Genomic DNA, 25,439 nt, shown 5'->3' on the forward strand with positions numbered 1-25,439 from the left:
CAAGTCCAAACAGTTGTCTTTTAATGGGATTCATAAATGTTAGAGTTAACAAGGACTGTGGTAATAACTTTCCACAATCCAGGGGTCTGATTAGGAGTTGGGAGAGTGTTCTGTGGGGAAGAAAAAGGAAGTTCTTAGTTCAAGCAGTCTGAACCATAAAAGGATTTATGTCAGAGGAAAGAGTTGAGACTTGGGGCAGTTCTTATCTTTTCTGAACTTCTTTACTCATCACTAATAGAGATTTTAAAAGCCATTGCTATTTAAATATTAGCAAAAGATCAGCCGGGATTAATATATTTAATTAAAAAGAGTATACAATTCAGAGGATCAAGGAAGGATATACACTTAAAAAACATGAAGTACCACAATGGATACAAGTTTTAATAAATAAATGTATATTTTTTAAACCACAGGAAAATACACAACAGATTCAGACCCTAATGGATCAGTCATAAATGTCTAAAAGCATAGTCCATATGTCTGCAAATTCTCTAGTTTTTCTTCTTCTCCAGTTTTTTTCCAGCCACATCAGCTAACTCATTGCAATACTCAGCAACATTTTGTTTGTTTGTGTGCTGTCCTTTAGTTTCTTAAGCTCTTGGCAATTCCACATGCTATCAACAAAAAGCTGCTTTTGAGGTTTCCTTCCTGAAAAACGAGCCTCCAGGTTCTTCACTAATATCATTATTTTAAAGCAGTATTAATTATTTTTACATTAGCCAAGCCGTTCAACTTTAATTCAGATGTAGTTTTTCTGTGGCGAATATAAACCTCTTCAGTAATGGCTCTATCCAAAGCCCATCAAAGTCTTTGGAAAGATTCCCATTTGGAATCAGCTTTGATGGGCTTTGGATCAGGCCCTAAATAGTTATTAATACTGGCAATTGAATACATAACAATTCAGATTCCACAAAATCAAAAATTAGTGGTTGACTCAGGATCCAATTTAAGTTAAACATCTGATCAAGTGTTGTGCTGGTACGTAAATACTGTCAATGCTGTTGCCTTTGCAGATTAAAATTCTTGTTAAGGCCCTAGTTCAGCAAAGCACTTAAGCATGTGCTCAAGGCTTTGCTGAATGGGACTGGGTTTAAGTGCTTTGCCCATCACGCATATGTAGGGGAAAAAAACCCACTAAATTAGTGTAATATAAATAAATTGCAATCTCTTTGATACCCAACACCTGACCCTAAATTAAAAGGCAATTACTGGGCTAACTAAACCCAGTTTAAGTGATATGCAAATATTTTTGGCAATACTGCAGAAAGGGAGAATAAGTACCTTTTCTGAGCCAGCAGAAGAAGGGATCAGTTGGAACCAATTATAGTCAGGACTGTTTAAAATAATTATAATTTCTAATGTTTTAAGAAAAATCTTTGTATTAAAAATTATTTGGGGGATCCAATCTTCCCCTCTTTAGCCAGACAAAACTCCACTTGATGTAATGGCAGTTTTGCCAGAGTATTTGAGCTAAAGAAATAAAAGATGGCTTGCCTTTAATTCTCTAATTCTGCAAAGAGTTACTTAACTTTAGGCACTGTGAGTAATCCATTTAATTTTAATAGGGTTACTCACAGTGGCAGTGGACTATGCAGACTACAGGGGGTGTGAATTGCAAAAGCCTTGCTATTTAACTTCCCCAGGTGGATGCTGCTGGTGCGAACTAAAAGGTACCTGTCTTATTAACACAGTCCTGTTTGAAAGAGGAGTATCAGAGGGGTAGCCGTGTTAGTCTGAATCTGTAAAAAGCAACAGAGGGTCCTGTGGCACCTTTAAGACTAACAGAAGTATTGGGAGCATAAGCTTTCGTGGGTAAGAACCTCACTTCTTCAGATACCCACGAAAGCTTATGCTCCCAATACTTCTGTTAGTCTTAAAGGTGCCACAGGACCCTCTGTTGCTTTTTTTGAAAGAGGACTATGTTAGTGCTAACTATGGGACATTTAGAGTCTAACACTTTTGTGGGCTCTGCAATTCACACCCCCTTAAGTCTGCACTATGACACAGTGTAGACAAGCCTGATGTGTAAAGTTAAGTATGCGTGTCAGTTCTTTACAGGGTCTGGGCACAAGTCTTTCTGATGCATGGGGTATAGGTATGAATGATTCTTCTGCTTCTTGAAGTAGATTTTTATTTTGTATTGGTAAAGTGCAATGTTTTGCAGAGACAGGGTGGTCTACTGGTTATAACAAAGGACAGGATGGTATTATAACGTATCTCCATCCTGGTGAATTTAGGATCTAATCAAAAAATCCTATTCTAATTCTGTCACTGATTTGATCTGTGACTTTGAACAAATAACTGAGGCCCCAGTCATGTGAGTTTGGATGCATGGACCTAGGGCCTGTGTGTTCTAAGGTGCAGGATCAGGACCTTAGGTCTGAATCCTGCACTAGGCTGAGTAGCGGTGGATCGCTGAGTCCATGCAAGTGCATAGGTCCATCCCTGAGAGCTCACTGGAGGTCCCACCCTAATCTCCTTGTACCTCAGGTGCCCCATTTGTAAAATAATACTTATATTTGTAAAGTGTTTTGAGATCTTCAGGTGAGGGGGGCTGTCAAGGCACAAAGCATTTATTAGCTCATTGGTGCTCCTTGGGAATACTGGAAATTAACACAACTGAAGGTGGGGGCTCTTCTCCCCATCCTGTCTGCTCCCCGCGCCTTACAGTGTGGGAGGAGCCTCTGCCTGGACCTCACTTGCCTCCCAGCCCCACCCCGGGCTAAGGAGACCCCTCTAGAAAAGCAGCCAGGTGGTGGCTGAGGGCTCAGCCATTCCCTCCTCTGGGGCCATCCTGGGGGGTGTTGGGAGAACTTCCTTGGAAGGCTTTCTCCTCCCCCTTTGGGATTCCCGGCCGCGCTTTCCTGCCCAAGGGGGGAGCGGGGTGGCCACAAGAAGAGCGCAGCGGCTGAGCTCTCTCCTCTTCCCAGCTGAGCCGGAGGGGAGGGGCGGGGGCTGGTCGTGTGAGTTCAGGCGGGTCGGGTTAGTGCTGGAAACTCCAGGTCCCGGCGGCTGCTGAGCCCAGAGCCAGAGGGAGCGCGAGAGGCTCCTGCGCTACCTCCCCCGCACCATGGAAGTGCAGTAAGGGAGCTCAGGGCGCCGGGAGCAAACTTCTTTGCTACAGGCTCGGAAAGTTTCCTATGTGACCCGCTTCTGTGCCAACATGAAAGGTAAGCGGGGGTGGGGAGCGCTGTGCGTGGATCTAGCCGCGCTTTAACTTGCGGGGCTTGCTGCGCTGGGAGATACCTGCCGGGAAATCTCTTTGCAACCCCCCCCGGGGGAATAACTTGCACTAACTGGCCAGGGGGAGGGAAATGGGGGAAGGGGGGGGGGGGTGTTTCCCCCCCCCCCTTTACACTTATGAGGAAAGCTGGCCTGGATGAGTTTCTAAAACAAACTTGAGACCAGTCCCTAAGCAGTTGTTTACGGAGTCCTGCTTCAAATGTTTGGACTGAAAAAAATCTGTTCAGGAGAGGGGAGCAGTCGCCCTCCCCACCGTTTCTGCACTCTCCAGCACGTATTTCCTGACCACCTTTTTTACTTTTAGTTTTCTCCTCCCCCCCCCCTGTAGTTTTAGAAAACAGAGCAGCTTTTTCTTTTTTGGCCAGTGTTTCGTGATGTTCTTGGTGTTGCTTTTAAACATCTGGCAATGATTAGGTGCCAGTGGAGGTTTAACTGGCTTGTGAAATGTATTTGGCATCCTTCACCCCAAGATCCACTGACTGGAAAATATTTGGTCTTTTGCATCTGTTAAAGCTGAAATTTAAAGTCCCCCGTTCCCTCCCTTTAAATGGGTTAAACGCCTGCTACTTTTACACTAACACACCAATTGGCCCTGCTCATGTTCTATAGAGTTGTGACTAAGAGGTATCAGTATGCTTTTTAAATCAAATACAGAAGTGGCTCTCCAAATTGCTATAGTTCTAATCTAATAAAGACGTACTAGGGTAGGGCTTTGCAAGAAGCCCTCCTGTTTATGAAAAGTGGGAGCTTACAGCGAAACATAGAACCCTATACTCTTTGGAAGGTTACAAAGAAAGAATCCAAGAACACTAGGGAAAATTTGGGAAGTATTTGTGAGTTTGCAAGATTCAAGTTCAGTTTTTCTTCAGAGACAAAAATAAACTTTTAAAAATACCAGCAAACCTGCAGCTGGGCACCAGTTTAGAACCTAGATGCCAACAGGCCAGAAACATCAGGATAGTTACACTTAGTTTCCAGAGCCGAGTACAGCAAGCGGTGTGATCATTTATTAGCATGCCAGAGTAGCTCCCTAAAGGGATAAGTGTGGTTGCTTTTATTTTTGTTTTGTGAACCCACACACACTACTTAAATAACTTTTGGCATTGTGACAAGGTGTCTGTAGGGGAGCCTGCAGTTTATTAACAATATTTTTTATTTATAGACCACTAGTGCCAAACATTTTGTCACTGCCTTATTGCTAGCAGCACTAGTGTAATCCTCACCACCATCATCATCCCTGTCTCTTTTTATATAGCACCTTTCACTGGCAGATTTCAAGTGGCAAAAACAAAGTAAAATAGTGGAAATAGCAAATTGTAAAATCAAACACATATGGTTTTAAATCTTTAATTCAGTGTTTCTTCTCATGTTGGTATTGAGGCTTTGCTCACTTATTTTCTAGCTGTCTCTTTTTGGGGTGGGGGGAAGGGTAGGTATCTTGCTGAGTGTTACATTAGGATCCTGCACCCATTGAAGCTGACAGGAGTTTTGCCATTGATTTCAATGGATACGCAATTTGAGCTGATATGATTTATAGTCCATTGCTTTTCTCTGCTAAGGGCAGAAATGGCACTCTGAGAAGGTGTTATGGCTTCTATAAATTAGTGTTGGTTACTCCAGAAATGCAGCGTTACTGGAAAGCTTCACATCCCTTTTTAGTCCCTAACCACTATGTTTCTTTAAGAAGTTTTACAACTGCTTGATTTTTTTTTTATTTTGTTCAGAACAATGGAAACCAATAATAAGCCTTGTAAAATAAAATCTTTAAACTACAGTATTAATAGAAAACATCCTTCAACCAAGACATCAAATCAACTGGTACTGCAAGAGTTATAGAAGTCCTAAATACTGCCAAAGTACATTTTTGCCTCTATATTTTCCTATTGCCTCTTTAACATACATATTTGGCTTTCCACATTCTCTATTTAAACTTGGTGCTTGCAATAATGCTAGAGCTTTTGAACGTAGTGTAATCACACATTCTCCTCATGAATAACCACATAGTTGATCTACTGAATGCGGTAAACAGCTGTCTCTATTCCCGTATCTACCCTCCCTGGAGAACAGAACAGTATCAAAATAATTACATCATTAGATATTTGTAAAGAATAAATTATATTTTTCCATTGCTTGAATTCTTAATATGTTGTGTCTTAAATCAGTAAAATAAATTGAAATATATGGTTAGTTTACTGCCAGATTTATTTTCAGTAAACTAAACTGAGCTCATAAACGTTGTTGCTTTTTTTTATTTATAAAGGGATTTGACTGCCTTAGGGTTAGCTGTATTTTTACCTAATAATACTTCTCAGTTTTTAAAATTTTAGATATTTTGTGAGTTATGAAGCAGTACTTGTTGTCTAGGAAACAGAAGGAAAACAACTTTCACATATTCAAACAACGCATGTTCAAAAACATTGAGCCCAATTTAACACAGGGAAAGAAGATGCCATTAAAACTGAGTGTTCAACTGGATATTTCTGAACTTCTTTGTTTCAAATGCATCAGTAGGCAATACGCTTTTATCACAATTGTTCTGGTGTCAAATATAGTAATATGTTATGGTTTACTGTGCACTTCTCATATCGCTTACTTTCTTGAAGTCTGCTTGTTTGACATGCACAGGATTGTGGGATACTATATGTGTATCAAAGGTCTTTGGTGGGGGTGAGGAATGTCTGATATATTACTTTTCTCAAATATGTGATCAGAATGACCTGCCACATGCAAAGTGCACTCTCATATTAAAAACTGCATGCTCATTGAGACATATGGCCAGATTAATCCCTGGTATAGTTCCATTGAAGTCAATAGTTATATCAGGGATGAATCTGGTGAACTGCTCCTTCAGACCCCTTCTTCAGTAGTGTGCATTGACTTGCTTTAGAAGAGACTTGGTACATAAAGTGTTCAATAAACCAAGCTTATGTGCACTCTTTGCTTTATTCAGTATGTATTTTATTGGAAAGAGAATGAGGTATGGCTCCTACAGTTACAGTCACTCCTGTTATGATGAGACATTTCACTAGCAAACCTTTTTCTCTCTTAAAATTTAAACATGCACCAAAAGTTGTTATGCGTACATACAAAATACAGCCAATCATTGTATGAAGATATATTTTTAACAATCAAAGAATTCTCCTACATGATTACTGTTTTCATTCCAAATTTCAGTTTTCTTTCCCCAGGCACTCTGGTGATAGAACTGTTTTTGAAAAATTAAAGACACAAGTGTATCTCCTTCACTCTCCTTGTATTCAAAAATAGCTGAATGGTCTTTCTGCAAACACATCTTTCTTGGGCAGAGACAACACTTCAGAAATGTCAGCCTAGTAGATAAAAGATTTGGAAAGTTATCAGCAACTGAAATCAGAAGATTAGAGTGAAATGACCCAGTAATCTTAATTTAGCTGTTAAATTAGTATCTAAGCTAGTAGCTGAAAGGTCCTGCTGTAAGAACTGTGGCAGTTGGACTTAGTAATGCTCCATCTGTGCAGTCTTCCTTATACAACCAATGAAATTGTTGCATGCAAATTAGCTGTAGAGTAACAGTGGTGATTGGTTGACTTTCCTCTGATATCACAATGGTCTAGGACCTGGGTTCTCACAACAAAAATTTTGGTGGTCTCAGAGTGTGGCCATGAATGCTTGCTGGTGGCCGCTCTCAAACTTTTTCCTAAAATACTTAATTAACTTTAGGAAAAAAATGCACATATACACGGCCAATCAGTGTAATTTATTTATGTAGGGTTTTTTGCAGACCTAATAATAAAAATAATGTACAGTTGTATGTATTCTTTACTGGATCTAAACAGAATAGAAACAAATAAGGTGCTTTGTGTGTTCTTGTCTTTTGTTCTTGGTTGTTCTTGTTTTTTGCTTTTTGCTTTTTTTTTGGTTGCTTTTTTTTATGACTTGCTAGCTAGTAAGTCTGCTTCTGTGAAAAGTGATATTTGTATGTTTGTTAATATCACTTTTCACAGCAGCAGACTTGATAGCTAGAAGATAGTGAAAAGTGATATTAACAAACATACAAATACCACCGTTCAGAACAGACTTACTCAGCCCTGATAAGCCAGAGGACAAATTAAGTCTTTGATGGGGAGGTGGGTAGGGAGGCAGCAGGGGGCCAGGAGAGGCAGCAGGGGCAATGCGGTGGTGAGCCCAGGGCTGGGGCCAGAGCCCGAAGTCCCACAGCCGTAGGATGGAACCTGCTGCCATGTGGCCGGAGGACAGAGCCTGCCACTCCTGAGCTGAAGCCAGAAGCCTGAACTCCACCATCCCTGGGAAGGTGGGGCACTCACACTGGGGTGGAGCAGTGGAGCCACGAACACCAGAGGAGCAGGCAGCCAATCACTGCCCAGGAGGCTGTGGCCACAAGAAAAGCCCCTGGTGGCCACATTTGAGAAACGCTGGTCTAGGACTCTTGCCTTGCTGTAGCTGAAAGCCGGCACTGGCACAGATGTAATTTGTAAAGTCAAAATGGCTTAAAAATTGGACAGTAACAGATCTCAAATCCTAGTGATGATTCATTCTGGTGATAGTCTGAACAAAAGGAGCTCTCAACCATGCTTGGAACTGTTTCCATCATTTCACACAGACACAACAAACATTCAGGGTGTATATGTGTGTGTAGTGCCATAAATGTACCAGGCATGCAAGTACAATGAGCCACCTGTGCTACACATGTAACAGGATGCAGCCTTTACAATCTAAAGGCATGAGCAGGTACAATAAACGTATGATATAACACAGAACAAACGCAAAGCTTTGCCAGCATATGGTCATTATAGCTGGAATGGGTTGGCAGAATAGAAGGGTTTTTGAAATTTCTGACAGGAAGAGGGGGGGGGATCTTGCAAACATGAGCTTGAAGGGTATTCTCATTTGGCAACATATAAGAAGGCACAGTGTCATGAGATCAAAAAAAAAAACATAAATATTGGATATAATGCAGATAGGAAAATTACTGTATACAAATGGTGTTAATTTGCATGCTAATTAATTATATTTATCACAAAGGATTTTTGGAATTAATTAGAATTGTGCATGGTGGATCTCAATATTCTATTTTCCCTAGGCATGCAGAACTGTGAACAATGTAGGGGGAGAATAGGGACTTTGAATTTAGAGCCACTGGGATTTTTTTTTTTCTTTTACATGGGAGTCAATGGAATTACTCTAGACTGACTCTGGTATAACTGAGAGCAGAATTTGGCCCATTGTTATGACTCTTTAGCTCCATTTGTTTAGATTTGCACTTTAAGAGCAAAATCATGCTCATCGGTCCAAACATCACTGCTTGTTTAAGTTGTAAGACAAGGAGGGAAACATGCAATCATGCATAGAGGTGCAATCCCTGGGCCAGCAGGTGTATATGTGCATGCTGAAACTAAAGGAAACATAATTGGAATTAAAGATGGCTAGAAGATGGGATAAATCCAAAACTGATTTTAAAAATACCCCCCAATATAGGTGTCCAGTCATCATGGGAGATTCCCAGGATAATTGTGCTCCACAGTTCTCCCTTGAAGAGACAGACATGACCACCCAGTAGAGATAAATAAATAAAATATATAATCTATTTTTAAATGTGTCTACCAGGTACTAGAAGTGAATCTGATCCCCTTAATATGTTGAATGTAGCATTATATAAGCATGGACTAAACATAACATGAATTCTCTTTGGGGTTAACCTGCCCCCTTCTAAAATTACATTCCATTTTGGTTTATAAATTGGAGGTGAAGACTGAGACACGACTGGGAAACAAGTAGATGAATTATGGAAATAGTATAGCAATATATGAATCAGGAAAATGTAGCCCATGCTTTACTGTTGTTAAATGAGTCCTATAAACTGCTCATAGAAAATGATAGTTTTCAGTTTATAAATAAGACCTAGGGGATCTGTTCTCAAATTATTATTCTGAAATACGAATTGATTTAAAATTCAGGCCTTAGATTCTAATTGTTAGTTTCAAACTTTGACATTGCACAGTGCAGCAGCTCCTGGTCTCAGCACTGATTGACATACTGCACTGATAGGCGAAGAGGCTGTTTTGTTCAAGAGAAGTATTCTAGTCTTCATTATATAATGGCCTCTTTCTGGTTTTGATGTGTGATTATGGATGGATCTCCTAAGTAAAACTTCTAGTGGGATTTTTTTTTTTCTTTAAGAACGAAAGTGAATTTCTGTGTGTGTGAGACCAATGGGGGTTGAGGGATGGACTCTTGGGGGACAAGATGACTCAGAGAATTGGGAATGAGCTATTGAGCCTCAGCTATTTATCGTTATTAATTATTTGTATTACAGGGGTGCCAAGGCTCCAATGAGATCCTAGTCTTTTTTTGCTAGGCACTGTACAGACATAGAAAAAGAGAGAATCCCTGCCCCCAAAGAGCTTAAAATCTAAAGGAGCAAGTCAGCCAAAGGTCTGGGGAGAAGGACTATAAGATATAAGCGGAGTGAATGATTTGTTTGAAAATGGCATGTATGTTTAATGATTTTATTGCTGCTGATTTTTTTTTTAAATTTTGGTAGGGGGTTTTGTTGGGAGGGAATTAGCTAAACAAAGGAAAAGAGAGGGGTTTTGATGGTAGGAAGAATGGGGGAGGAAGGGGAGCATGGAAGGGCAGATGCAGTAAGGTGGAAGTTAAGAGTCTGCGGAGGAGAGAATGGCGGGAATGGAGAGAACAGCCAAATCTGTGCACAGTGGAGAGAACATGTGGCTGTGAAAAGTAGCTGAACACTGAAAACACCATCAGCAACCAAAAGTCCCTTCTGCAGCTGCTTGTCTCTGCTCCTGCTGACTCAATGTCATCTCTAGGTCAGTGTTTTGAAGGACTAGGGCCAGATCCTCAAAGGTATTTTAGTGCATAACTCCAACTACAAGGATCTTTGAGGATCTGGGGTAGGTTAATAGTCACCACAAGTATGTATGTATCTGATGACTATTCAGCATCCTGTAATAAATGAATTGGTTGTGTCTGTCCTCTTTGTGCACAGATGTTAGTGTTACAAAAAATACATAGTCATGCAAGTTTGCACCTTTAACAAAAAGGCCTAAGATTCAATAAGTAGAGACTGAACTCTTTGCCACTAGAATTGGTACTTCCTGACTAGGTATGAGACACACTAGTAGAGAATTCTTAACTCAGGGCCAAAACCATTAAAGTTGTTTGCAAATGGACATTATAGAAATATTTATTTTAAAGGAAATAGAGTGGATGTCATTGTTGATAGAAATTAGTATTATTAAAGTGAATTACCAATGCAGTACTTATGAGTAACAAATATACTGTAATTCCAGTTTTTATGGGGTGTATAAACTAGCTGTTCAAATGTGAACTGAAACTTGGCATCACAGTTTTCAGTCCTGATCTCTTCATTATTCCTTGAACTGCAGCTTTACTTGGTTTTGAAATCTGGTGTGGAAATTTTTTTGTTTTCTTAATTCTGCCATTTTAACTTAAACGGCTTAAACCAAGGGTCAGATTATACCCTTGTTAATGTGTATACAAGTGTTCTAGAAGTCTACCAAGGTAGAATTTGGTCCAAAAGTATTTCAGGTCCTCAATATTATTTCATTAAATATGTTTAAATCACTGAGCTGTTTGCTTTTGAGAGGTGGCAACTGGATATGCGCATTAGCTGCTTTCCATAAAACATTCTGAATGACATCCATAAAACACAGTAGTAAAATTGTAACAATTCCACTAAAATCATATTGGATCCAAAGAACTTACAGATCTGACACACTGCCAGTGAAGAAAGAGAGAAGTGGAGTCGTTATGGGTTATATGACTAGGATGGGTTTGGCATCTTTTATGGCTCCAGCCCAAATCTATCTATCTTCCTGAGTTCAAACTGAGTCACAAGTGGCCCATGAATAACGTATTGAAGATTCTAAAAAGAAGGAAGCAGAAACTAACAGTTCTACTCACCAGATTTTTACTTTGCCTCCAGCAAATTAATCAAACCAGAGTCTAATTTGTTTTAGATTAAATGAACTCCCTGTTAGTTGCATTAATCCCCCATTGAACTGTCATATTATTTCCTCTCCCTTTTAAGATTGGTACTGTAACTTAGTTAACTCTCTAACTATATTTATGAAAGATGGGAGAATAACAATTTATATCTGAAGTGTTACCAAAATTTATCATCAGAGTCTGGTGAGGTGTCTGGTAAGGGCAGGTCTTCACTACGGGGGGGGGGGGGGTCGATTTAAGATGCGCAAATTCAGCTATGCGACTTAGGGACGGCGGCAAAATCGACCTCTGCGGCTTCCCGTTGACGGCGCTTACTCCCATCTCCGCTGGTGGAGTAAGAGCGTCGATTCGGGGATCAATTGTCGCGTCCCAACGGGACGCGATAAATCGATCCCCGAGAGGTCAATTTCTACCCGCCGATTCAGGCGGGTAGTGTAGACCTAGCCTTAGTGTTTCAAAGTGGTTTTTTTTTAATCCGAGCCCTTGCTTTCCAATGATTTCCCAACAAGGTTCTTATCCTATTCAGATCCAATTGTCATCCATCCCAACTGCAAAACTCCCATTGTCTTCAGTAGTTCAGAACTAAGCAGTAAGTGAGGTTCTGTTGTAGAAATGCAAGGATGTACCTATATCACTGATGGAAAAATCTCTCTCAGAATGCCCCTGCATTTTTCTGACTGGATCTTTCTTCTGTATGTTTAAATACTGGCTAGTTACTTTTAAAACTTTGCAACAATAAATACCTTTCTTCTCTATCTGAAATCCCAATTTTTGTAGATCCTTCTTTAAGCAGAGCTCCAGTTGAAGCTAATGGAAGCTTTGCTTAGGTAAGGACACTTATTTAAGTTAGATTTTTCTCCTCTTTTTTTTATTCTAGATTCATTCACTGATTCTTCTTACTAAAAACTGAGAGCGTTGTAAGTCAAAGCATTGATACTAAGTAGTGAAGTGCATAACTGTGAACTGTATTGATCATGTCAGCATAGCATTGTTGACTAAACTCCTGAAGTCCTGTCCCAGCATCATGTACTGTGCTCAGTGGAAAATCTTGAATGTCAGGCTCTGATTGGAATCGGGATGAGTTTTCCATAGGTTTTAGATATCACAGTCTAATCTGCTTTTTCTGAAGCGTGTTGTGTTTTTTAAAGAATATAGCCAAGCTCATACAGGAAAGGTGCTGCCATGCCATAAGGTGTGTGAGTGAAGTGACGTTCCCTTAGCTGCACTAGTAGTTCCAGGGTTGGAGTGTCCTGAGCCCCATCCTCCTAAGTGGCAGACTCTGAGTTGAATTATGGCTGCCCCCTCCTGCACCGGTAGGGAGTCAGCACCTCTTCAGACTAGGTGGGAAGCGGGACATTCAGGTAGCCACAAGAGCAAGTTCAATTTTATTACTTAAAGAGAAATATGCCCTTTGTAAAAAGCAACAAAGAGTCCTGTGGCACCTTATAGACTAACAGATGTATTGGAGCATAAACTTTTGTGGGTGAATACCCACTTTGTCAGATGCAATGCCCTTTGTGTTTGTCACTGAGGGGAAAAAAACACTTTTTATTTCATGTTAAAAATTATCATTAAATACTGCCCTAAAATACTGTATGAAAAGGGAAAAGATCTAACTTGAACAACAGCAATAAACTTCAAAGTTAAGGCTTTCACTGTGCCAAATGTTGCTCTGATCTACCTGCATAGCCCCACTGAAATCAACGAGATTGCACAGATGTAAGTGAACAGAATTGCAGTAGTGCCAACACCATACACTCAAAAATCATAGGCAGACCCTCCAAATTTCCTGAGATTGACTTTAATATAATGAGATTTAAACAAAGAATACACTTTTGGGCTCTTTTCATTAGTTTTGTGGATTTGTTTTGAGTACATTGAAGTCACATTTACATATTTTCCTCTGCAACCATGAGGGCTAGACATTTTTTTTAATAAAAACGGAGGTTTTCCTGTAGTGGTTAAGGCAGTGGTTCTTAAACTATGGGTTGGGAACCCAAAGTGGGTCACAACCCCATTTTAATGGGGTCACCCGGGCTGGCTCAGACATGCTGGGGCCAGGGACCAAAGCTGAAGCCCCAGGGCTTCAGCACTGGGTGGCAGGGCTCAGGATATAGGCCCTCTGTAGGGGGGTTGCGGAGCAATGACATTTGAGAACCTCTGCGTTAAGGTGTAGGGGAAGGAGTTAGCCTTAACTCTGGATTCATGTTTATCAGTTTTTCTCAACTTTGGTTTTTACACTGTAACTTAGAGTAAAGTCTGAGTTCAGATTCATATCTTTGGTTGAATTCTCATCCCACCACTCCCAAAGGGGTGGGGTTTTAATTCAACCTCCTCTCTCATTTATTGCAATATATTGTTACATATACAACTACAATTATTGTTAATTTATTTTTTTAAATAGTTCTTATATTTTCATCTCTAATAACGGAAGGCCAAACGAATTTGACCCATTAGTAATTTTGCTCACAAAGAAATAAATGATCTGCTCCATAGTTTAATGTAAAGGAAGCAAAGATGCTTGTTGATAGAAGTGTCCTTATATTCTATATTTATCTTCAAAACAGCATGAACATGCATCATAATTAAGAGATTTAATATGAGCATTATAAAGTCTTTTTACCTTCAAGCAAAGGAAAACGGTAGTCTTCAATAAATCACAGTGCACTGTGTTACACAAATAAAAAAGCCAGAGGTCCAAAGAAAGCTAAATAAATCTCTGGCAATCTATTGGGCAAACATGAGTAATGAAATGACTTATAAGGTGTTTTGGGGAAGGAGGTGGGACTTTCGGCAAACAAGCATAGCTAATTAACTGTATATCACCCATAAACTTCTTTGATTCTTCAGCACTTTCATTGTACTGTGTGAAAGTTAAGTTTGCCTCAGAAAAACAACTATATAAATGACATCTTCTTGTTCAACATAACCATTCTTTTTATATATTCAGACATGAATTTGCCTACATTAATGACAACATATATTTTGTTTACTACTTTTAACTCATATTGGCACTGCAGAGCCAAGACAAAGAAGAAAGGGAGAGAGAGGTTCTGTTTCTTCTTATGCATCATTAAATGACTTGCTAATTTTCAATTGGTTATATCTGTTTACAGCTATCAGTGAAGGCTCAGTTAGGTCTGAATCTTTATTATGTGATTAAATTAGCTACAAAATGATGGGGTGTAAATTAGCAGTCACCACTGAAGAGAGAGGTCTTGGAGTCGTGGATAGTTTTCTGAAAACATCTGCTCAGTGTACAACAGCAGTCAAAAAGTTAACAGAATGTTAGAAATCATTTGGAAAGTGATATATAAGTCAGAAAATATCATAATACCACCATATAAATCAATGGCATGCCCACACCTTGAATACTGCCTGCCGTGCTGGTTGCCCCATCTCCAAAAAAATAGATTAGCATTGGAAAACTTATAGAGAAGGGCAACAGAGTGGGACTGTTCTGTTTAGACAAGAGATGACTAAGGGGGGATATGCTAGAGGTCTATAAAATCATGAATAGTGTAGAGAAATGAATTGGGAAGTGTTATTTACCCCTTCAGATAACTCAAGAAGTAGGCATCACCCAACAAAATTAATAGACAGTAGGTTTAAAACAAACAAAATTGAGTATTTCTTCACATAATGCACAGTTAGCTTGTAGAACTTGTTGCTAAAGGATATAGTGAAGCCCAGAAGTATAACTGGGTTAAAAAAAGAACTAGATAAGTTCATGGAGCATAGATCCATCAATGGCTATTAGCTAAGATGGTCAGTGATGCAACCCTGTGCTCTGGTTGTCCCTAAACCTGTGACTGCCAGAAGCTGGGACTGGAAGACAGGGGATGGATCACTCAATAATTGCCCTGTTCTTTTCATTCCTTATAAAGCATCTGGCACTGGCCACAGTTGGAAGACAGGATACTGAGACAGATGGATCATTGGTCTGACCCAGGATGGTCATTTTTTATGTTCTTATCTGATATGTGAGAAGGGGAAAAATTCTATTTTGACTCTCAGATCCCTATTGAGTTTGCAGAATTAGCTGTTCTAAACCTCTTCCTCCTATCTTTACGCTTGTAAACTGAATAAGCTGATGTTGAAATTATTGAGACAGTAAATATGGAACTTCACAATGCCATATTTTAGTCACCGAGCAGAACTGCACTTCAAACATAGCTATATGTATTTTGTTGTAGCTAATAAATATCAGTTGAATGGAATTTTGCTCATTTCTATCAGGGCCAAATTTTGCCTTTCAATTAGAAATTGCAATGGGAAAATGGGAAAACTACAACCAATAAGCAGATCAGCAGTAATGTGCTAAAAGGGTCTGAAAGGAATGCAGACAGATTTGTTTCCCGCTAAATAGGGCAGTTATGCATTAAGGTGCCACCTAGGCTTTCCCCTGGCCCACATTTCATAAAAGGAACACAATAACAATTTTCCACATAAAGTATCTCTTTTTGACATTTAGTTCCAACAGAAAAGACATTAATTTCTCTGAAGGAAGTATGAACATTTCTCACCCTGGGTCACTTTGGATCTGATTCATGTGTCTTTCTAGGAGACTTTCTTTTTCTTGTTTAAAAACAAGCAAACAAAAACTTTTAATTCCATTAATCATTCCAGATACAGTAAATCTGAAACAGTGAGTCCCTTCTCTGAGTGGCATTTTCAGCCCTGTCCAACCTGTCCATTTAAATTATTTATCATTTAATTAATTATCTTAAGTTTTACCTTCTGGGGCAGACAGAGGCTTTTAGTCTTTCACTTCTAAGAACCTGTTTTTCCTACCAAGAGTTCTTTGAGAGCCTAATTCAACACCTATCAAGGTCTCTTCCCTGTGAGGCGTCAGAGATGATGATCCTAGCAGCAGCACTTAGAAGGGATTTGAGGGAGACACTGTTGTGGCATTGAGGCTAGAGAAGGGGCGATTACGGTAGTTAAGGGGCAAGATGATAAGGGCTTGCACAAGACTTTGGCAGAGAGGAATTATGGGATCTTAGAGATGTTTAGGAAGAAGCAAGATCTAGACGTGGCGTGGCTGTGTGGGTCAAAGTAGAAGGCCAAGCCAAACATGAAGTCAAGATTATAGTCTTGAGTTACCGGGCGTGTGGTTGTGTTGTCCACCATGGAAAAATTGGGAGAGAAACGAGTTCAGTCTTGAACTGAAGCCTGTGTTGTGCTGCTCTTTCTTGCACATCAGAGTGGCAGTTTTTCCAAAGCTCTATGTAGTGAATGAGCACTGTTGGGGTGTGTGAGGAAGCTGAATGTTGACTGATTTGTGATCACTTTGATTTATTAGCATTTGCCATGAGATGATCGGCCTCTTTGTTGGGTAGAGTTTTCAAAGTGTAAATTTTGGAATTTGGCAGGCTTCAGGCAAGTTTGAGGAAGTGTTACTTGTTGCCTTGAAAAGTCTTTTAGGAAGCTGCTGCAAGTTCTTGCATTCCTTACATACGCATCCAACTCAGGATCCAGATCAGGGTATGGGCAGCTGTGTGATGGGTGAGCACTGCCTGTAAGAAATGTAAGGTGAAGAGTTAGGATAGAAGGTTTTGAGCTGTCCTGTCAAAGGCATTAGCTGTGTGAATGTTAAAGCCCTGCAAGGTGATAAATTCAGTGAACGTCATCGCCACGTCAGGCAATTTCTCCATCACCTCCCCTGCGAGCATTTGATGTTTGGAAGTTAATAGATTAGTAGTATGCCTAGGTTAGTCTTGTCTCTGGGCAAGAGTAAGTGGATGCCCTCAAAGGATTTTGATTTGAATGTCCTTTTCTTGATCTTGAGCCTGAAAGGGAAATGAATGACTATGCTCCATCTCCAGATTTGTCCTCTCTAGGTCTGGCTGTGTAGTGAATGATGTATCCTGGGTGGGGAGGGCAAAGCCAGGTGAGGTAGCAGTTGTCTACCGTGTCAACCAGACAGATTTCTGTGGTGCAGACCTAGCTGGTTGACTCATTGGCAGTGAGACTGAATGGCCTATTGACTGCAGATTTTGCACTGAACTGCATGAGACCGAGTGTTTGTTTGGGGGGCCAGTATACCATACCTATTTTGTGATTGCACCTGATTGAATGAAGCTTTCTGGTAACCTTCTGTCCAGATACTGGCCGGTATTCCTGTTTACTTCTTTCTGTTATGACTCGTCTTGGGAAAGATGTAGGTGGGGGGTTAGTGTACTTGGTAGCGATGGCAATCTCTGTGTGTCGCACGCCTAGAGAGTGGTGTCAGCCTCCAAGGGGGGGACTGAGCTAAGGTGAGCTCTTGGTGAAGATTTGTAATTGCTCCAGATGCCCTAGGTGTGGCAGGTATGCTTACACCCCATCTGGGCACATTGCCGATTTTGATGTTGGAAGGGGTGAAACTCTGCTCCAGAGCAAATGGGAAAGGCCCTCCTGGGGGTGGGAGAAAGGGTTGGTGGAGGGATGTGTGGTTTTTTTTTTTTTTGGTTTGTTTGTTTGTTTGTTTGTTTTTTTAAGTAGTGATGTTGCTTGTTTGTGTTGGTCATAATCCTTTCCTTTGTGCTGTTACTGGCAGGAGGAAGTGAGGGGAGAGACTAAATTAATGACAAGCTAAAGGTCTAAATATCAACCTCTTACTCCCTATGCCCAAGTCAAGATGAAAATGACTAAATACGCTTATTTCTGCTACCTTTTTTGAACTTGACCAGCTTGTCAGTTCTGTTGCCCATATCTGAATGAGGTTTATCTCTTCAAGTGAATTTAGTGTTCATGAAAGGTGATGGATTGACAGCCCTAGCAACTGAAGCCTTCTCTTTATTCACAGGAAAAACACAGCACAGGCAAGCAATAGTCAAAGCTAGCCCAAATGACCTTGCTAATGGGCCTCTGCCCTGAGCTGGAGGGGACTCCCATGTACGGGTTAAAAGGCACAGTCTCTGTGCCTACTTATTCCTTTGTCTTGCTGAAACTGCCAACAAAGATGCATTAAGTGCCAGTTGTGATGAGGGATTTGTCTGCTAAAATCTGTACTAAGACCAGCAATCAATTTAATAAAAGTTCCTGAACAGCCATCAGATGATGATAACTTATCAGTTGGATTTCTGCTGGTGACTCAGAGAGAAAAAAGGATCCAAGTATCATGCAGTAGCCAAAGACTGGGGTGGAAGATTAATAGTGGAAAGCTTCCACAGGAAAGTTTGAGATATTTTCATACATCAGTAAGCAGTAATATTGATAAAACCAATTCACCATTCAAATACAATGTTCAGTAACCTGTTGTATACTCAAACTTTTGTGCCTTCATATCTAATCTTAGTACTAAATCTGTGCATCTGTCTTTCTGTAGACGACTTTGCAGAAGAGGAGGAGGTGCAGTCCTTCGGTTACAAGAGATTTGGTAAGTAGCAACAAATCTCTCACTTTGCTCTTTCTTATTACTCACATGAAGTCAAACAGGTCTTACAAAAACCTTTACTGGTAGCCATAGGTGCTACAAACCAGGGGGTGCAACAGCACCCCTAGTTTGAAGTGGTTTCCATCACATAAAGGGCTAGCAGTTTGGTTCAGTGGCTCTCAGCACTCCCACTATTAAAATTGTTCCGGCACCACTGCTGGTAGCAGTAAGACAAAATATGGGAACAAGCTCATCACGGGGCTGATGCAGATGTGCAAAGGAAATATACAGTATAGGACTAGAAACAAGTGTTCTGTTTAGACCTGGTAAATCTTTGGTAAGTATATCCTTCAGAAATAGTCCTGAGCTAACTGTCCAGAGCTAGTTAAGTAAATAAATATTTTCTTTCTTTGATGTTACCTGTTTTATTGTTTGCTTGTTTACATAACTGTTTCATATGAAGTTTGCACTTCAGCAGAAGTGAATCTCTGCTGGCAGTTAAGAAAAAGGTACAGTATCATGCATCGTGGATTTCTCCTTGTCAATTATACTATCCTTAGGTCTGTAAATGGCTAGTTACTTCTCAGGAATAGGACAATGGGAACTATTATGGGCTCTTGGAAGACATGGTGACAATTTAGCCAGAAACCCTCCCCCCCCACCCTCTGCATTTCTCTTTAAAAAAACAACAAAACAAATGCCATGAGAACAAGGCAGAAATAAATGTACATGGAGAGTGCTCATTCAAAGTTTAAAAACAAGTCTTAATAACAATTTCTCATCACCACCTTATCGTTTACTTCTGATGTAATGTGGTACAACTTGAAATTTTATGAATTGCTACTTAAACAACAATGCTATTGAGTGTTCTTTACTAACCTAACGATATCAGTTGTCTCACTTTGATCTTTGTTCATTATAAATGACTGTTGCGTGGCCCTGATCCCCAATGCACACAACTCTGAATGAGGGCTAGTAACCACTGAGACTGTTCCCTGTTCTCAAGGGAGTTTTTCCCACCTCGGCAACTACCTTTTGGAGGCATTCCATGGCCACCCAAGGGCAAGAGCAATCAGACTCCACTCTGTGGTTGCCATTGGGATCACAGGAATGATCGTGTCAGAACACTGAGCCCACTGCATCTAAATTCAGGGAAAGCTCTGTCCAAGATGACTGATAGTGAGATTTCTTAAGGGGCACATATAGAGATGTCTTCTTGTTCGGAAGCTGTCAGTAGGGAGAAAAGGCACAAGTGACTGTTTTGTCTAAAAACTCACATTATTTCCCTCTCTTACCTCAAGTAAATGATGATGGGGAGTTGTGGGGCAGGAAGGGTCCACTCTTCGCTAATACCAACAATATGGAGCAAGAGCCCCTTCACTGCCCCTGGTTAACACACAGATGGAAAAGGATAATGGATGTATATAAATTCCTACTGCCTCAAAAGGAGTGGAGAGAAGAACATTTGTAGCATAAGGAACTGCAATGTTTGGGAGGTGGGGATTTTATTTGCATCACCTCTTCTTCCCCTGAGCTCCTCCACAACTCACCATAGGACCAGCATCTGTGGCTTGGAAAGTTCAGAAGGCTGCACATATTATTTATTTTATTTATGTATTTTCGCTGGATCAGGCCCTGGAATAGCAAAGGATTCTTGGGAAATAATGAGAGAGTGAAACCACACTTCTCTCCCCTCTAATGAAAAAGGCTGTAATTCAAAACGGAATGTAAAAGTAGTCGCCCTCTGGGTTGCATGTTTGCTATGCAATGCTCATCAGTGTGGTTTTGCAATGAATGACTAAATGTTTTAGTGTGAAGTTGTCCTGTCTGTGTAACAACCCACTTGTGTGATAACAGGTATTAACGTGTTAAACGTTTTCCTTTTTTCCCCCCTTTACCCTGGATGGTGTGCCACTAACAAAATTTCGCCTCTTAAAAATGTCATAAAGCTCATCTGAATATTTCCAGAACAGCTTTTATTACTGCTCAGGGAGAAAGGGGGAAGCAGTATGATATTGGTAGTAGGAAGAGATTTCTCATTCTCTTGCTCTGAATGGAACAAGAGGGAGAGAGATTAGTTCCATTTCTAGAAAATAACCTTAACCTCTCCTTAGTCAAAACAAAATTCCAGAGCTTTTTCTACTCTCATCAGTATTTGAAATAACCCCTTAAACCAGTCTTTGATTTGGAAGAGCCATGTATAAAGAAGGGCCAGGAAGCTTCTTTGTGCATACTCAGTATTCACATTGCAGTGGGAATATTATAAATCTGTAATATCCTGTTCAAAAATCCATTCTCAGCCGTCCATGTTATTTTTTGGATACAAATTGTCAAAAAGAGTTGCCAAAATTGACCCCACACTGTTTGTGTATGCCCATTTGTACATGCCGTCTTTGCATGTGCCAACAGTTGTTTGTACAACTATCTGTCTTCAGTGTATAAACACATGTACAAATACTACTCCGGGGGGCATTATGCACCCAAAACCAAAAAAATTAGGTGCACAATAATTAAAAATTCTTCAAAATTCTGCAAATTTTATTTGTCAAAATAACAATACATAATCACACCAGTTTCAATTATTTTTGGTAATTTATTTAAAAATACCTGTCAGCAAGTATGTCTGTAAGAATACACACACACACACACACACACACACACACACACACACACAATTTTCCCCAAGAATAGAGAGCTAAAGAAATCCCTATGACAGCCCAGTTTCTGTTTCTCTGCCCCCCCACCCCCAGAGCCTAGCTGGAGGGGCCAGACACCCACAACCACTCTCTGCCCTTCCCCCCCAAACCCAGCCACTGTGCCTCCCCATAGCCCAGTTGCGGGGGCCCACTGGCCCAGATACCCACACACCATCCCCCAAGCCCAGGCATGAGGCCCCCCGGCCCAGAAACCCGCACCCTCTTCCCATGTGAGTTCAGCTGCGGGACTCCCATCTCCAGATTACCCCCCCCCCCCCCCCTGCCCAGCTGCGGGGCACCCCCACCGACCCAGATACCCGCTCCCTCTCGCCCCCAGAGCCCAGCTGTGGTCCCCCCAGCCCAGACACCTGCACCGCTCCCTCCCCCCACCCACCCAGACCCCAGGGAGCCAGAGGGAGAAACAGCCTGCTCCTTGGTCCCAGGCTTGCATGGAGTTTTCTTAGGGTGACCAGGTGGCCGGTTTTTGACCAGAACCCCCAGTCTGACCGGGCCGTTGACTGTTCAGTTGGTGGTGCTGTGCAGGGGGGCTGGCAGGCTCCCTGGTAGCCTCCGCACTACGCGGCTCCCGGGAAGCAGCCGGCATGTCCCCCCTCTGGCTCCTAAGTGTAGGGGTAGCCAAGAGGCTCTGTGTGCTGCCCCTGCCCCAAGCAGTGCCCCCACAGCTCCCATTGGCACAGAGCCGCTTGGCCATGCCTCCGCATAGGCAGGGCTGACTCCAGGCTCTAGCACAGGAAGCAGGTGCTTGGGGCAGCCAACAGAAAGGGGTGGCACGTCTGGCTCTTTGGTGGCAATTCGGCGGCAGGTCCCTCGGTCCCTCTCGGAAGGAAGGGCCCGCCGCCGAAGAATGAAGCTGCTGCCGAAGTGCTGCTGATGGTTGAGTTTTTTTGGGGGGACGGGGCGGGAGGGTTTGCCGCTTGGAGTGGCAAAAACACTGGAGCCGGCCCTGCGCATAGGAGCCGGACGGGGGACATGCTGCTGCTTCTGGGAGCTGCTTGAGGTAAGTGCTGCCCGGAGCCTGCACCCCTGACCTCCTCCAGGGCCCCAACCCCAGCCCTGGACACTGTAATTTACCATAGGTGCACAGGTATGGACCAGTAGATTAAGTATCTGACTGGGAATCAGGAAGTCCAGGCAATCCTGGCTGTGATATTTATTCCCTCTTTGATCAAGTCTGTGCCTCCAATTCTCCATCTGTAAAATTGGGGATAATAGGCATTTTCTTACCTTTTGGGGTGTCATGAGGATTAGGTATTATTTATGAAGGTCTTTGAAGAGGAAAAGCACAGTACAAGTACAAAGTCTTTTTGTTATTTATGTGTTATGTGGATGTTGAGAGTGCGTATGCTAGGCTGTTCAATGAAATCCTACTGCTACTGACTTACATAAGGGGCTCTATAGCATTGATCCTCCATGAGTCCTTAATATAAAAGCTGTTACTTTACTCTAAAATACTGTGAATAGCACATAGCTGTGATATTAGCTCTTCATTTTTGTGAGTGAGGCAGATATTGCTTCAGTAGCAGAACTGCTGTTGATTTCAAGTGCCATTAACTCCACCTTTTTGTGAGGAGGTGGGGTTTGTTTGTCCTTCCTGGAACATAAAATGTTTTGAAAAGTGAAAGAGAGCCAGAACACTGTCGATTTCATGAAAAACACTGGTAGAAGCTTAGTGTATTTAAAGGCTTACAGAGCATAATTGCTGGCAGCTGGGAACAGTTGTTGGTCAGTGTTTGGCAAGCAAAGTTTTGACCAAACTGCTTCTCAAGAGTTCAGCAAAAGGGATTATTATTAGTGACGTTGGGTTTTGGTTGTTGTTGCCATTAGTTCATTCTGCAAACAGAACAGATCTGTAAAGTTACAAATGGATGAGGGGAAGAGAGACTAATAAACCTTGTTACTCTCTGCAGTCAATTTCATTGATGTTCAGTGGAGGAGGAAGATGTCCTGGGGGAAACCTTGTGTTTTGGGGGAAAGCCTTTCAAAAACAGACTAAACACTGCCCCTCCCTGCCGACAAAGACACACACCACTTCTCCTCTCTGAGTCTTTCCCTCCCGCCCTCTCCTGTAAGCTAATTTTAAATAATTTATGGTGTTACCAGTCTTTTCAATTGGCAAAACATTAGCTAACTATATTAAGCCACAAACATGTTAAATAACAACCAGGGCATATGTTGGCCTACTTCAAGATGCTAAAAAAAATGTATATTTTTCTCCTTTGTTTAAGAACAAGTTGCTGTAGGGAGGCTGAGGAAAAGTCCTTTTCCAACTGAGTGTTGGTTGAGGCTGTTTACTTCCTTTCAATGGATGCTGCAGATGTGCAAGAAAACTGCCAAGAGTGAGCTATCTGCTGACTCAGCTTTCCATTGCTTTTGACTGTTGTGGTGAGAGTGCACATAAGAAACCTACTTTGTCACCATTGCTGCTTCTGTCAGTCATAGTGTGTAGCTACTTTGAAGTCCTCTAATCCATATATCAAGGTACTGCTCTCTCCATTGTTTTCCTCTAGAAAACTACCACCAACATTAACCCTATCCTGTCAGAATTTCAGGAATTTCCATCTTTTCCTTTAGGAACAGAGTGAATGAATGAAGTTTGGAGGCCATCCTTTCAGAAGCACGCATCTGACAATCTCTCTGGTACAGGGGCGTGCATGGGTGGGGGGGGGGGGAGACAAGCAGGGGCAAGGGCCCCCCCAATCAGTGTGGGCACAGAACTCCTCCGGATTGGGCACAGGGAGAGTGAGTGCCATTGGCCGCAGGGGGAGGAAGGGTGGAGAGCCAGTTTAGGGTTGCCAATTTTGGTTGGATGGATCTTTGGAAATTTCAGCACATGGCATAATATTAAATTAAAGATTAATCTTTAATTCCTGGAGACTCCAGGACAATCCTGGAGGGTTGGCAACACTAAGCCAGCTCCTCTGGGGAAGGGGAGGGAGTGGAGGAGAGCCAGCTCCTCTGGCTGTGGGGGGGGCACAGAAAGTGCCTCTCGAAAAGCAGCCAACTTTTTATTCCTGTGCATGTCCCTGCTCTAGTTAGTAATTTCTTGTAAAAGATAACTTCCAGTCAATGGTTCTGTTTATTTTCTTATAAACTGTGAACAGAAAATCAAGAATTGGAACAAAGAAATGGGAGAATGAATAAAAAAGAAATTAATATGCAATATAATGTGTACTCATGTTCCAGTTCAGCCTCATGCAGCTAACCCAGGCAAGCTCTTATATGTCCTTAAAGGGACTCTTAAGTGGCACAAAAGAATTTATACAGAACCCTCTGCAGCAGTGAATTTCACTCCTCTGTAGGGCCCTTTACAAGCTGTTTAAGGGGACAATCTGAAGTCTAGTAACTTTTAAATAGTGGGTTATTAAAATTATTGTCAGGTACTTCACCTGCTCTTAATTTCCCTTGCACTTTTTAGTGGTTTTACAACTACATTTCCCTACTTTTTTTAAACCAATTTTCCTTTCCTCTGTTGCTGTGTGAAAGACTTAGGTAAACACAGGAAACTGATTATACCACGAACAGCAGAAAAAATGAGTATACACACACACACACAAAAAAAACCACCTCTCTGAGTTATAATATTAGGTGTCACTTTTAACAAGAACAGGTGAAAATTTTCAGCTAGACATGTAATTTTTTAAAGATGATGATGTCATTTTAAATTAGCTTCTTTAATTTTGATTTACAAAGAAGTAATTCAGCATCTCTGAACTTCACTGTAAGCTAATTCCACGGGTTTTGAGTTTTTACTTGCCAAAGGCTTGTTTAACATATGGGGAAAATAACTCCCATGAGGAGTTATAGTATAAACTGTTTTTCTTTTTAGATTTTTTTTTTTTTATTTATAAAGTTAACAACGTTTATTCAAACAAACATGTCTAACACTGAGATCATACTGGCAAATCTTACACCACAAAGAAAAGTGTTGATTTCAGTTGAACACAAAGTTAACATTTTGGAAGAGATATTAAACCTCATGCTTCAGGGATTAAACCAATGTCTAACTATTACACACCAGGATATGGCCCAAGTGGGGAGAAGAATATCCCACATCTGCCTACTGCAGGGTTCTTACAGCTTCCTCACCACATCTGCTGCTGGCCACTATCAGCATTAGGATTCTGGACTAG

General features: G+C 41.3%; 1 protein-coding gene across 1 annotated transcript in view; it reads left to right on the forward strand.

Moving 5' to 3' along the window:
* Window positions 1-2,757: 2,757 nt before the first annotated feature.
* COLEC12 (collectin subfamily member 12) overlaps window positions 2,758-25,439 on the forward strand; it is a 140,919-nt gene continuing 118,237 nt past the window's right edge. The window contains exons 1-2 of the mRNA XM_034762735.1: window positions 2,758-3,170; window positions 18,545-18,595. Of these exons, the coding sequence (XP_034618626.1) occupies window positions 3,164-3,170; window positions 18,545-18,595 (58 nt within the window). The 5' untranslated portion in view covers window positions 2,758-3,163. The remainder of the gene's footprint in view (window positions 3,171-18,544; window positions 18,596-25,439) is intronic.

This window comes from Trachemys scripta, chromosome 2 (genome assembly GCF_013100865.1).
Source record: "Trachemys scripta elegans isolate TJP31775 chromosome 2, CAS_Tse_1.0, whole genome shotgun sequence".
Taxonomy (NCBI): domain Eukaryota; kingdom Metazoa; phylum Chordata; order Testudines; family Emydidae; genus Trachemys; species Trachemys scripta.